Source organism: Siphateles boraxobius, unplaced genomic scaffold, assembly GCF_051911475.1.
Source record: "Siphateles boraxobius isolate OS27281-9 unplaced genomic scaffold, OSU_SipBor_1 281, whole genome shotgun sequence".
NCBI lineage: Eukaryota > Metazoa > Chordata > Actinopteri > Cypriniformes > Leuciscidae > Siphateles > Siphateles boraxobius.
In genome coordinates this window covers 30,371-45,192 of record NW_027508899.1, presented here as the reverse complement: position 1 = coordinate 45,192, position 14,822 = coordinate 30,371, and the positions used below count along the sequence as shown (strand labels likewise).

Sequence of the window (14,822 nt, the reverse complement as noted above, 5' to 3'; positions counted from 1 at the left end):
GCAAACGCCAGCCGCTCCCCGCACTGCTAATGTTGAAGACGGTGTTGCTGAGGGGGCTGTGGAGGACGAAGTGCTGAAGAATGTCCCTTCGAGAAGCGTGAAAAACAGTAGATACATATTAAACAAGATGTCTAAAGCTAAAGGACTAAGCGGGTGGAACGAATCGGGGGAGTTTGTGTTCAAGGGTAAAGTCGTACCAGGTTCACACATGGTTGATTTGTTAAAAAATGTGACGGCCCCCCAAAAGGTTCGGGATGACCGGAGACCTCTGGGATGGACGGAGTTTCTACAGGCTTTTGGCGAGTTAAACATTCCTTTTTCTACAGTGCCGAATCAACAGGTCAGGAGCGTGATTAAGTCTCTAAAGAGTAAACCCGCCACCCCCGCCACCACACCCGATGTTAGACCTTATAAAAAGGCACGGAAATATTCATGCTACAGGACTCCGAAAGACTCTGTGTTTAAAATATCGACCGGTGATCCGAGGCAATGGTTGGAATTTTAACGAATGTATCTTACGATTAAATAAAGACGATAAAAAATAAAATGTTTTAAGATTTCTTATTTATAGATCAAACACGTTTGCACACAGGATGACATTTTATCATTACACACATGCGGTCTTAATCTCTTCACAAATAGGGATACCATTTTATCATTTTTAATATAATCGTCGGTGTATAGTTTCAACACACGGTCATAGTCACAACCTTTAGTTAAATGATATAGAAAAAACAAACAGTGCTCCCCACAGGTATTGGATGAATAATCCTGGACTTGTCTGTCGGAATATAATACTTGGGGGTGGTTGGTCGCTAGAAAGTGATCGATGCTGGTTGGGAAGCGGGTGCTGTTGGGTGGATTGCCAAAGCTGTCGAAAAAACAAGCGGGCCCCTCTTCGGGTAAATAAACGGCTATCCAATGCTCACCGGGTAGCCGAGCGGGGTCGGTGTTAATGATCCCCATCGCAGGTAAGGTCCTCACAGGTTTTTTGGGTAGTTGATCGCTCGGTAGAACCCCAAGAAAATGTGTTCTGCACGTCATTTTATCCACGATAGCTGTGAGTTGAAGTGTGTTCATCTCTCAATAGTAATCGATCAGCACCTGTCTGCGGTTAGACACTTCAATGAGAGAATCAAAAACGGCGTAAATGATTAAGTTAACGGTATTTGGCAGCGGTTGTCTGAAACGAGCTTCGACTCTGATATTTCCGGACTTGATAAGCGAAATGTGCTGGCCACACTCTTCATCCGGGGTGAGGTTAAACGCATAAAGCGTGTATCCGTTTATGAAATCGTTACTGTCGATACAGAGTGCGCGGTCTTTAAGGTGTCTACCGGTCGCCATCGAAAGCTGATAAAATTCACGCGCCGCCACACCGGCTTCGAAATTAGGTTGTAGAGGTTTAGCGGGGAATTGCTGAGAATCGACGTAGACGGCTAAGAACTCCAGATTGTAATGTTTGAACGCAAATGGATTTTTTGTGTAGGATCCGGTGAATGCATCGTTGTCGACCATGGCGATGATGATAGACTTTGGCAATGTTCCTAAAAACAGATTTTCTTGATTCAGAACACGAGACCCAGTAGGGATTGAGAACGTTTTTAGACAGACCCTGTCGACGGCGTACTTGGCCGTTGTTGACAGTAACGCCTGTGCGTGAGCCAGTCTCACCGGGGGTGATACAGACACTTTCTTGACAAATAGGGATGCCGCCGTTATATTTAATTTGTAAGCAATGTCGTCGCCCCTCATCAGGCAGAATTCATCTTTTGCTCGAATAAATCGCAACTTAACATCCACCCCATTCAGTAAAAGTTTCTCCTGGAAGAATATATCGGCGTGTATGGGGGTAAACAGTTCCACCTCCCTGCTCCGGCTGGTATAGGTCGCCCTCTTTGTCAGTCCCTCGTTATTGCCAGGGGGGTCATGCACATCCATCTGACCCGCCGAATCTTTGTGAAACAACGATGTGGAGAACAGAGATTCCAACGTATCCTTACCGTAGTTGAGCAGACTCTCTATGATACAGCGATAAGGATAGGTGCTTGAGCTTTGAGATATCAGGCGATCACCCAGGGTTATGTCGACTTGCGAAAATATTGTAGCGCCCGGGTAGTTAATGAGTCCAACCCTAGCCGGATGCGGGATATCGTCTCCGTCAGGCTGCGTGATTTTCACCCGTAGATAGAGCATGGTGTTATTGAGATCCATATAATCATCCCCGTTTCCCGCGATAAAAAACTCTATCGGGGCAGAGGGCGAAAGGGCCGATAACGGAGCTACTTCTAAATAGCTGTTTTTCTCGATGATGGTCTGTGTCAGAGGTACCGTAAATAAGTCCAGCTCGGACTTGATGCACTCTCCCGACATACGATGCAGTAACGCCATGTTAGAATATGGTTTTTACCCCTCTCTTGACCGACGCGTTTCGCCTAACAGTCTTCTTACGCTTTCTACGTACGAGTGAGCGTTTGTTTGATACATGTGTTGTTTTCTTCCTTTTCACCCCCGATTGACCACGCCTTCTCACACCGGGAGGTTTGGACGTTCTCTTACGTGCCATGACCATCAGACCAGATCCGCCTTGAGCTTTAGCATCATTGTCGTGGGAACGCATCAATACATTTGAGAAGACGTCGGATACTATATTTTTAGCAGCCGATTTTAGGTGGGGCTTTGCAATGCTGAAGCCTCTTTTTAACAGAGGTACGGCCATCCTGAACAGACCTCTAAAAATACCCCCTAAGCCGCTACCATACATAACCCCTCCCCCGGCATAACCCGGTAAAGCTCCCCTGGCTTGGTTTTGATAGTAGGCGACATAGTCCGGACTCTCTCTAGGTCTATAATGATAATTCATTTTTTGGTTTAAAGTGTAGTTTTACGATGACTTTCCCGTAAGTGAAGGGTACCGGTTTGTTTTGATCGTCCTTAACCTCTATGGTGATGTCAGTGATGTGATCCTTGGCGATCGATGCGTAATGCGGCTTGTCGTATCTAGCAATGACCGTCTCGTTGGTTTTACCCGATATATGTACGCATCTCAAAAGGGGTACGTGAGAATCGCCGACCACTTGATATTGGATAATGTCCGTGTAGACGTAGAGCGTGTAGAACCCTGCGTTGATGTCGCATTGATGGGGGGCGTACATCATAATGGTTTTCGTCAAATCTGTTTCTTTATCGTAGCTCGATTGTCCGAGATACCCGCCTTTCGCTAATCCTAAAATAATGCCGAGTCTCCCTCGGAAGTAGAGTGAAACGTTGGGTTTTGCCACCAGAAACAGTTTGTTTTTTATTTCATCATGAGTCAATACCCCATGATTTAGGATAAGTTGATTTATAACACGTACGATGGCGCGAATATTCGGGTAGTACCCTCCAGCTATGTTTAATTGCTTCGCTGTGTTTTTTTTAACCGTATCACCATCCGACGCAATGTTTAGGGTGAAATATCCTTCTTTGTCGTTAAAGCTATACCAACTTCTAGGATATTCGATTTCGACTAGTCCGACTTGCCAGGGTCCTTTCAAGCTTATAGCTTTTGGTAGTCTGGTTGTATAGCTGGATATTCGATTTTGGGGGTAAACCCACGACGATGCATTGCATGGTAGCGTGACGTAGAACCCGTGCTCGTCCATGATGGTATGATCTCATCCGTTATGGTCGATGCGTTTTAAGGAGATTGCAAGTCCACCACAGTTTTTTTATCTACATAGCTGTTGAATTTTGAAGGCCATCCTAGCCATTTCACTAAAACAAGCGTAGATTTGCCTTGTTTTTTCTGACCTAAAATCTTTTCCACCTTAAAAGATTTGTTTTTACTCACAATTATTTTTTGCAGCTCTTTTTCATAAAAAACCCCTTCAAGGACTTCGCCGTCATAATCGCTGAGTCTGTAGACCGGGGGTTGGCGCGGGATACATGAGGATACAGTGAAAAACTCTTCTGTGTAGTTCTGCTCATAACCTTTGGCAAACGGACCTCTCACTTTAGAAATCCTGACGACGTCGCCGACTTTGAACTTTAATACGGGTTTCTCGGTCTTATTCTTCTTTACATCCCCATACAAGTTTTGAAACACTTGACCCTCATTGACTCTGCTGACGTCCACGGGTCTCATTCTGATACTGCGATGATAACTGGTATTGTACCCTTGAATAATGTCCTGTAAAACATCTATGTATCGTCGTGAATTGGTAGCCGTTAAAAATCTCCACATGCGACTTTTTAACGTTCTATTAAATCGTTCAACGACGCTGGCTTTCAAATCGGTAGCGGTAGCGAAATGATTAATGTCATGCTTTTTCATGAGATTTTGAAAATGTTTGTTAAAAAATTCCTTCCCCTGATCCGTCTGCAATTTCTGTGGGACACGCCCCTCTTCGAGTATAGACTCGAACGCTTTGGTAACCTCAACCCCGCTCTTATTCTTCAACACCCTGGTCCACGCGTGTTTGGTGAAAACGTCCACGCAGGTCAGCAGATATTTATGACCGTCATTATCCTTGGCATAAGCGGTCATGTCGACCAGATCAGCCTGGAACTGAGTATCGATTCCGTATACAACCACCCTATTTCGTTTGTATTTTATCGGCGCTGTTTTGTGTAATGTGTAAGCATCCTCACCAGCCAGCCATTCTGAAACCTGTTTATCGCTTAGGCGGACTCCGCTATCTTTTAAGACGGCATCTTTTAATCGTTTTTTACCCCCTAAAGAACCTGGGTTGGACGGTGTATAATAAGCCTTTTTCATGAGCTCGGACATGATGATGATGATGTTTCACCCGCTGTGAAAGAATGAGAGGTACGGATGATTTGAATCAATCTTTTATTAAAAAAATATGGATATAATGACGTTACAGAATATACAGGCTAAGTAAAAATGGTTATAATGACATGTCTGTACACGCTAGGTAAAAAAAATGAATATAATACAACAAACATTAAGTAAAAATGGATATAATCATGCTACATGCACACTCAAGGTTAAAATGAATATAATACAACATAGTAAAAAAATGGATATAATGACGTTACAGTCTAAGTAAAACGGATATAATACAACGGTCTAATCACAATCTAGCCAGAATAAAAAGTCGCGGAACACAAACATGTTTCTGTTTAGGACATAATCGGTAAACAGTTCAATAATTTGGTCGACGTTGTTAATCAATTGACGACGTTCGACCATCTCCTCATCATCAGTGTCTAACCCCTTTGACTTTTTGACCAAATGGATACATACATCAACTACAAACGTGAACATGGATAACGTATCATAGACACCGATGTCAGACTGTGAACCGTACAGCCAATCGAGAACCTGTTTTATCACATAGAATACTTGTTCGTCATCGTCAAGACATGCGGAGATCATAGAGCACCATGTATTGTTACGACCCAGACCTCTTACATTTATCATCATTTTCTTGAGATTGGTCTCACGTGTACTGTCGTCATCATCCCGTAAAATTTCAAACGGGGAATCGGATGCGTCCTCAATAATCTTGTTCATAAGACCGATGATCTGGTCTTTGTAATGATCTTTAAACATGGATGCTATAAAGTGTGTTATACTCCCCACAACGCCCATGTCGGAGGAGGTTTGGTCACTCCCCATTCACGATGGAGAGACCTTCCCAGAGATCAACGACGTCGTAGATGATCTCCTTGCAGGGTTTGTCCAGAAGTCTCCCCCTGATTTCTTCTAGCTTGGCTGTGATGAATGGTTCGTCTTTTGATTCATGCAGAATACCCCCGACTGTTCCTTGAATACGGTGGGGTCGAGATTTTAACCCACACCGGTTGAGGATAATAGTAATGATGGTATGAAAATTGGGTTTAAACAGCTTGCCTGACAGTTCATCAAAGTGTGGGTCGAAGAAGTAGTTGGGAGGGTCAAACAGGCAGGAATGCTGCAGCTGGCTAGGATGATCAATCGCACACCCCTCACATTCCTCCTTCAGCTTATCACCAATGAGATGTTGCAACAGCACCACGACCGCTGCTTTTATGATTTTGAATCCAACGTCGCTGAAACATCCGTCTGTAGCATCTAAATTGGGTTTAGCATCGGGGTCGTTGCGTCCGTCGGACTCGTAAGTCAGGTTGTGAGATCCAAGCTTTTTGTTGGATGGTGGTGAAGGTTTAGTGCAAGCGCAGTCGCACTCGATCTCCAAATCCCAGTCTAAGCGACGTTTGGTAGTTTTAGTCTGAGCCCAGTCGTTTTCAAAGCACGGTGCCAAGGCTATGCGACGTCTGGTAGTTTTGGCCGGGGGCCAGTCTTTGTGGAGACCCGATGGTCCGGCGTCGTCGGTCAGAATATGGTCGGTCACGCTATCGTCAGGGTCGAGAATGTTGCCGAAAGAGATACCGCAGCTGCACACGTGTGTGGGTTCTGGACCTCCGTCTTCAGCCATGGTTTATATGTGTTTGCTCGGGAGGGTCTGGTCGCTGGAATTTATGAGGTTGTAGAAGAGGGCGGAACGTTCTAGAATTTTAACCACGGTTTATAAAGACGCTTGGGAGGGTCTGACAGTCGAGCTTTAGGATGACTGTAGTGAATGGGCGTGGATGGCTTAGTAAACGAACTGCTGCGCGCGCATCTCTCGGGGTGGAACAGCAGCACTTTGATTTTGTTGTATCCGTCGTGCAGGTCACACCATTTGAACATTTTGTTGATGGCTGAAAAAAAACTAGTCAGCAGATTCAGATCGCACCAATTGAACACAAATTGCATTTCGTACAGATCGTGATGCTCGTTAGGCCGGATAACTCCTGATCGAGTGCTGTCTAGCTTTGTCTTGTCTTTACAGCAGAATATGTAGACAGAATCATTCGGCTTCTTTTTAGTATGGTCACCTACCACACGGTACCGGGTGTTTGGGCTTACACCGTCCCACTCGGCAGTGTACAAAGGCTCTTCGCCGATGTCGTGCAGATCCTTCCAGACAAACGTGTAAAATAGAGTCCAGTCTTTTTCAGGAAATACAACACACGGATCTTCCCCAGGCTGAAACTCACCCACGCCGTCGGCGGTGTAGAGTATAACAATTCGTGAGGGTTTATGAAATTTGTACCCGAATACACGGTTACTACACATCATATATTCAGCTTGAGTCCATTCCGAAGTTTCATGGAGAAAGTTTGTCAAACGGACGTGTCCAATGGCCTTTCTCGGTGCCATAGTCAGACTTTCCATCATCTTGCTGGTCAGCGCCATCTCTGGGGTTTTAGGGGAGGATGAACCATCCATGCTCATGTAGCTCATGGTTCTCTTTCTGGTCTGGCTACAACACACAGTCCCTATTTATATAGCGTGCTCAGGAATGCCAGGATATCGGATGACACGCACACACTCACAGACAGACGCACACACACACAGTGCGGAGACTGTCAACTTTAATCCAATTCTTCACCATTGTGAAACGGTAAGATGATTTTACTTTTGTAATTCTAATCTATTCTAATCTATATGCGACATTAGAAAAATTATTTTCTCACCCCGACACGGAGGGGATTTCCCACACCAAGAAGTTATTTCCCCCCGGGGTCAATAGGTCAAAATCAATGGGGCAAAGACAACTGGCAAAGACAACTGGCCACTTCACATATCATACAAAGGTCAATAGGGTAAAGACAACTGTCAACTTGATCGATCGATAGGTCAAAGGTTAATCCCTAAATTAAGCGACCTCCGGAACAACCCCTCCGGAAGGTCAAAGGTTAATCCCTACATCAAAGGACCTCCGGAACACCCTCCGGAAGGTCAAAGGTTAGCCCCGCCCACCTGTCAATCATAGGGTCATAAATCATTTTGACATAAGCCGAATGGTTATAACTACTCACACTGCTTGCAGGGCAGATTATGGGAAGGAGCCATCTTCTAAAAAGCACATCAATCTCATCAATAGGTTTCTGTAGTGTAGTGCTCATCACATTCGCCTAACTCGCGAAAGGTCCTCGGTTTGAAATCGAGCAGAAACAGTGGTTGGGGTCTGACAGAAAATTTATACTGTTTGCCACGCTAGGTGAGTGTAGCGCTCATTTCCTTTATACGCTTTTTAACTCTCTTGGGTCGTTTTTTTTCCACATAGCAGCAACATAGACTTAAAATACTCCGTCATTTTACGTCATATAAATAAAATCAATACATGATTATAAACTATAGAGGGTCTTCTTTTTTTGTGTACACTCACATTAACATCAAAACCGTGTGCTTTTGTAAAATGAAGAAAATAAACAGGGTGTGCTTTCTGCCTCTCTGTCTCCGTTAAATTTTTTTCTGGTGCACGTCTCTAAACTTAAACAAAGCTCAGCGAATACTATTCACACAAGCACGAGCAATATATCTTTATAATCATTTAAGTTTGTACTTTTAAAATATCTAATTCAAAACTAAAATAAATATTCTCTGTTTATGTAATCTATTAAAAAAGAGAGAGGTGTCAGCCGATCTACTTATCGTTCTCTTAGCTCATTATTCTGCTAATCTGACACGCCCACGGAGAGCGCGCGGTATTCAAACGCAAATGATCTGAAGCAACACATGCAAAGTGTCAACGCCCCTCATAAACGCGATAACACAACAAATGTAATCATCAGATTAATGTAGCCTACTATTTCTTCTTGCGAGGCTGTGTGAGGAGTAATCCTGGGACATTTACCTCAGAACATGTGCTGTTTTTTTTTCATTCCGAGGAGCAACGGATCCATCTGATAAGTAAGTTCTTTATTATTATTGTTCTAATCGCGATATCATAGTGTATGTAAACCGCAAAAAGACTGTTTAAATATTAATCGCGTCTGTGTGTGAATGAATGAACTGAACAGTTTTTACCAAACCCTATTGCTATACTGAGATGAGTGAAAATCGACTGAAATATGTTGAAATAACGTTAAAATGTCTTTGTATTAGCAACGTATTAAACTGCAAATTAAAATTTATGCCCTAATATAGGCTCATAAAAACAACAAACGATATGCCTATGTTACAGACGAAATATGAAAGACAACATTTTGTTGACTAGTTTTGGATAGATTATTAACTGTTTAATGTAAAATATGCTACTGCCACATTGAATAAGCTTTTGTTCACCAATTTCTGCTCAAATGTTATATATTACGCTATGTTTGTTTTGTCAAAAATAAAGTCATCAAGTAGGATGCTATTATAGTGTTTGTTCCAATGTAGGCTTTATTCAAACTAATGAATCCTTAACTATGAAATATGTATGATAAAATGTATAATTTAGTTTTTACAAAGAAATATGAAATATCCATCTGAGAAGTAAGTTTTTTTATTATTGTTCTAATCGCGATATCATAGTGTATGTAAACTGCAAAAAGACTGTTTAAATATGAATCGCGTGTGTGAATGAATGAACTGAACAGTTTTTACCAAACCCTATTGCTATACTGAGATGAGTGAAAATCGACTGAAATAGGTTGAAATAACGTTAAAATGTCTTTGTATTAGCAACGTATTAAACTGCAAATTAATATTTATATGCCCTAATATAGGCTATCATAAAAACAACAAACAATATGCCTATGTTACAGAAGAAATATGAAAGACAACATTTTGTTGACTAGTTTTAAATAGATTATTAACTGTTTACTGTAGCCTAAACTATAGACTACTGCCACATTGAATAAGCTTTTGTTCACCAATTTCTGCTCAAATGTTAAATATATTAGGCTATGTTTGTTTTGTCAAAAATAAAGTCATCAACTAGGATGCTATTATAGTGTTTGTTCCAATGTAGGCTTTATTCAAACTAATGAATCCTTAAATTTGAAATATGTATGATAAAATGTACACTTTAGTTTTTACAAAGAAATATTACACTTGAAATATTGTTATTTTAATTGTTGCTGTAATTGTAACCTTTTTAATAAAATAGCAAATAATATATTTACAAGGTAGATGTAAACAAAATCTTAAAAGGTCAATATAAGCCTTCTCTTCAAATTATTTGTATTGTGTTTTATTAGTGACAAATTTGGGGAGAGGATACATATTCAAAACTTTCTGAAAATACAGTATGAGAATTAACTACACAATTACTAGAAATGTTCACCTTGGATATTATACAATTTGCAAGCAAAAATACAAGTGGAAAAATACTATTTTTTATAGATGTTTCCAACTGTGAACCAATTTTGTAGTATATATACACATTTCTTTTCTTGTGTCCTTGTATTCTTTCTTGTGGCTCAGTGACACACCTGTGGAAAGCTCATTATGCGGCTCATTAAGCAGGTCTTTTGTCTTCACAGGTGTGAATCAGACCATTATACATGAGTCACGCCCATTTCGCATATTGCCTTTCCAAACAAAAAGTGTTTTACTAAATTTAAATCAATGTATTGTTTTATGTGAATGATTTGGAAGGATGATTTTCAGATCATTTTGAAGCAAAAATCCTAGGCGAGAACATCAATTAGTCAAAAGTCTTGTGGACACATATTTAGTATGTGTTTTGTGGCCTTATTTCAGAGACTTTAAGTTTTAGTTTTTTCAATAACCATGCATAAACAATATTCTCTCAAAAATACAAACATGTACATACATCTTGCTAACATATTATGGTAGCCCTGTTTGTGCTATATAGAGTGAATTTACACCTTTGCCATTAACATGTTTATAAATAACTGAAAAAAGCTCAAATGTTAGAGCATGTCAGAACACCTCCAGAACCCCAAAAACACTTTGGACCCCAGAGGGTTAACAAGCGTGCACCTAAAGATTTATGTCTGCCACCTGAAGACGTGTTTCCGTAGTGCAGAGGTTATCACGTTCGCCTCACACGCGAAAAGGTCCCAAGTTCGAAACTGGGTGGAAACAGTGGGTGGTTTTTGCAAAAATTTCGTATGCGATTTTCTGTTGAGCAGGTCAGTACACTTGCAGGGATGTTTGTGGTTTAATCTCTTTAGAAAAGGACAAAAATAAAACAAATGACCGTTGAGGTTTCCTGTACAGTAATAAAAAATGTTTGGTCTGCAAACAAAATTAGCAGCTTTTTGCCATTTTTAAAACACTGGGCAGTCTATAGTTTCAGTCGCTTTTGAACAAGCGTACCCCAGAAGCGGTGGGACTGACGTCCAAATCAAGTTTCGGAAGTTAAGTGGTTATCACGTTTGCTTTACACGCGAAAGGTCCTCAGTTCAAAACTGGGCGGAAACAAGTGGATGCGTTTTAAATATAAATGCTGCAATTCGCTACAAAACCCTTACTTTTGAGACAGGTGAAGGCCATCGTACCAAGGAGCTGTAGGCAGACTGCCATGCCGAATGACACTAGGTGGGTGCCGAATGACCTCTGTTCTGTTGTTTGTGGAATTCACAGACTGTCACACTGCTTGCAGAGCAGATTATGGGAAGGAGCCATCTTCTAAAAAGCACATGCACCTCATCAATAGGTTTCTGTAGTGTAGTGGTCATCACATTCGCCTAACACGCGAAAGGTCCTCGGTTCGAAACCGAGCAGAAACAGTGGTTGGATTCTGACAGAAAACTTTAACTCTTTTCCACGCTAGGTGTGTGCAGCGCTCATTTCCTTTATATGCTTTTTAATAAGCGTGCACCTAAAGATTAATGTCTGCAACCTGAAGACGTGTTTGTAGTGTAGTGGTTATCACGTTTGCCTCACACCCGATAAGTCCCCAGTTCGAAACTGGGCGGAAACTGTGGGTGATTTTTGCAAAAAATTCGTATGCGATTTTCTGTTGAGCAGGTCAGTACACTTGCAGGGATGTTTGTGGTTTAATCTCTTAGAAAAGGACAAAAATAAAACAAATGACCATTGAGGTTTCCTGTACAGTAATATAAAATGTTCGGTCTGCCAACAAAATTAGCAGCTTTTTGCCATGTTAAAAACACTGGGCAGTCTATAGTTTCAGTCGCTTTTGAAAAAGCGTACCCTAGAAGCGGTGGGACTGACGTCCAAATCAAGTTTCTGAAGTGTAGTGGTTACCACGTTTGCTTTACACGTGAAAGGTCCTCAGTTCAAAACTGGGTGGAAACAAGTGGATGCATTTTAAATATAAATGCTGCAATTCGCTACAAAACCCTTACTTTTGAGACAGGTGAAGGCCATCGTACCAAGGAGCTGTAGGCAGACTGCCATGCCGAATGACACTAGGTGGGTGCCGAATGACCTCTGTTCTGTTGTTTGTGGAATTCACAGACTGTCACACTGCTTGCAGAGCAGATTATGGGAAGGAGCCATCTTCTAAAAAGCACATGCACCTCATCAATAGGTTTCTGTAGTGTAGTGGTCATCACATTCGCCTAACACGCGAAAGGTCCTCGGTTCGAAACCGAGCAGAAACAGTGGTTGGATTCTGACAGAAAACTTTAACTCTTTTCCACGCTAGGTGTGTGCAGCGCTCATTTCCTTTATATGCTTTTTAATAAGCGTGCACCTAAAGATTAATGTCTGCAACCTGAAGACGTGTTTGTAGTATAGTGGTTATCACGTTTGCCTCACACGCGATAAGTCCCCAGTTCGAAACTGGGCGGAAACTGTGGGTGATTTTTGCAAAAAATTCGTATGCGATTTTCTGTTGAGCAGGTCAGTACACTTGCAGGGATGTTTGTGGTTTAATCTCTTAGAAAAGGACAAAAATAAAACAAATGACCATTGAGGTTTCCTGTACAGTAATATAAAATGTTCGGTCTGCCAACAAAATTAGCAGCTTTTTGCCATGTTAAAAACACTGGGCAGTCTATAGTTTCAGTCGCTTTTGAAAAAGCGTACCCTAGAAGCGGTGGGACTGACGTCCAAATCAAGTTTCTGAAGTGTAGTGGTTACCACGTTTGCTTTACACGTGAAAGGTCCTCAGTTCAAAACTGGGTGGAAACAAGTGGATGCATTTTAAATATAAATGCTGCAATTCGATACAAAACCCTTACTTTTAAGACAGGTGAAGGCCATCGTACCCAGGAGCTGTAGGCAGACTGCCATGCCGAATGACCTCTGTTCTGTTGTTTGTGGAATTCACAGACTGTCACACTGCTTGCAGAGCAGATTATGGGAAGGAGCCATCTTCTAAAAAGCACATGCCATGATATCACGTTCGCTTTACACGCAAAGGTCTTCAGTTCAAAACTGGGCGGAAACAAGTGGAGGCATGTTAAATATAAATGCTGCAATTCGATACAAAACCCTTACTTTTAAGACAGGTGAAGGCCATCGTACCCAGGAGCTGTAGGCAGACTGCCATGCCGAATGACACTAGGTGGGTGCCGAATGACCTTTGTTCTGTTGTTTGTGGAATTTACAGACTGTCACACTGCTTGCAGGGCAGATAATGGGAAGGAGCCATCTTCTAAAAAGCACATCCCTCTCAACAATAGGTTTCTGTAGTGTAGTGGTCATCACATTCGCCTAACACGCGAAAGGTCCTCGGTTGTTTAATCTCTTTAGAAAAGGACAAAAATAAAACAAATGACCATTGAGGTTTCCTGTACAGTAATATAAAATGTTCGGCCAACAAAATTAGCAGCTTTTTGCCATGTTAAAAACACTGGGCAGACTGTCACACTGCTTGACCTGAAGACTTGTTTCCATAGTGTAGTGGTTATCACGTTCGCCTCACACCCGAAAGGTCCCCAGTTCAAAACTGGGCGGAAACTAAGGGTGGTTTTTGCAAAAATTTCGTATGCGATTTTCTGTTGAGCAGGTCAGTATACTTGCAGGGATGTTTGTGGTTTAATCTCTTTAGAAAAGGACAAAAAGAAAACAAATGACCATTGAGGTTTCCTGTACAGTAATATAAAATGTTCGGTCTGCCAACAAAATTAGCAGCTTTTTGCCATCTTAAAAACACTGGGCAGTCTATAGTTTCAGTCGCTTTTGAACAAGCGTACGCTAGAAGAGGTTGGAATGAGATCCAAACCAAGTTTCCGTAGTGTAGTGGTTATCACGTTTGCTTTACACGTGAAAGGTCCTCAGTACAAAATTGGGTGGAAACAAGTGGAGGCATGTTAAATACAAATGCTTCAATTCGCTACAAAACCCTTACTTTTAAGACAGGTGAAGGCCATCGTATCAAGGAGCTGTAGGCAGACTGCCATGCCGAATGACACTAGGTGGGTGCCGAATGACCTTTGTTCTGTTGTTTGTGGAATTTACAGACTGTCACACTGCTTGCAGGGCAGATAATGGGAAGGAGCCATCTTCTAAAAAGCACATCCCTCTCAACAATAGGTTTCTGTAGTGTAGTGGTCATCACATTCGCCTAACACGCGAAAGGTCCTCGGTTCAAAACCGACTAGAAACAGTGGTTGGATTCTGACAGAAAATTTAAACTCTTTGGCACGTTAGGTGGGTGCAGCGCTCATTTCCTTTATATGCTTTTTAATAAGCGTGCACCTAAAGATTTATGTCTGCAACCTGAAGACGTGTTTGTAGTGTAGTGGTTATCACGTTCGCCTCACACGCGAAAAGTCCCCAGTTTGAAACTGGGCGGAAACTGTGGGTGATTTTTGCAAAAAATTCGTATGCGATTTTCTGTTGAGCAGGTCAGTACACTTGCAGGGATGTTTGTTGTTTAATCTCTTTAGAAAAGGACAAAAATAAAACAAATGACCATTGAGGTTTCCTGTACAGTAATATAAAATGTTCGGCCAACAAAATTAGCAGCTTTTTGCCATGTTAAAAACACTGGGCAGTCTATAGTTTCAGTCGCTTTTGAACAAGCGTACACTAGAAGTGGTGGGAATGAGGTCCAAACCAAGTTTCCGTAGTGTAGTGGTTATCTCGTTTGCTTTACACGCGAAAGGTCCTCAGTTCAAAATTGGTTGGAAAC

General features: G+C 41.8%; 1 protein-coding gene and 3 non-coding genes across 4 annotated transcripts; 3 read left to right on the top strand and 1 right to left on the bottom strand.

The window, feature by feature from the left end:
- Positions 1–1,083: 1,083 nt before the first annotated feature.
- LOC143753369 (uncharacterized protein F54H12.2-like) lies at positions 1,084–2,391 on the bottom strand. The gene has a single exon (XM_077245698.1). The coding sequence runs from the start codon at positions 2,389–2,391 to the stop codon at positions 1,084–1,086; it is 1,308 nt and encodes a 435-aa protein (XP_077101813.1).
- A 9,038-nt stretch (positions 2,392–11,429) lies between these two features.
- Positions 11,430–11,502, top strand: trnav-aac (transfer RNA valine (anticodon AAC)). Its single transcript has one exon. It is a non-coding gene; the product is annotated as a tRNA-Val (tRNA).
- A 767-nt stretch (positions 11,503–12,269) lies between these two features.
- trnav-aac (transfer RNA valine (anticodon AAC)) lies at positions 12,270–12,342 on the top strand. The gene has a single exon. It is a non-coding gene; the product is annotated as a tRNA-Val (tRNA).
- Positions 12,343–14,221: 1,879 nt separating this feature from the next.
- Positions 14,222–14,294, top strand: trnav-aac (transfer RNA valine (anticodon AAC)). The gene has a single exon. It is a non-coding gene; the product is annotated as a tRNA-Val (tRNA).
- Positions 14,295–14,822: the final 528 nt, after the last annotated feature.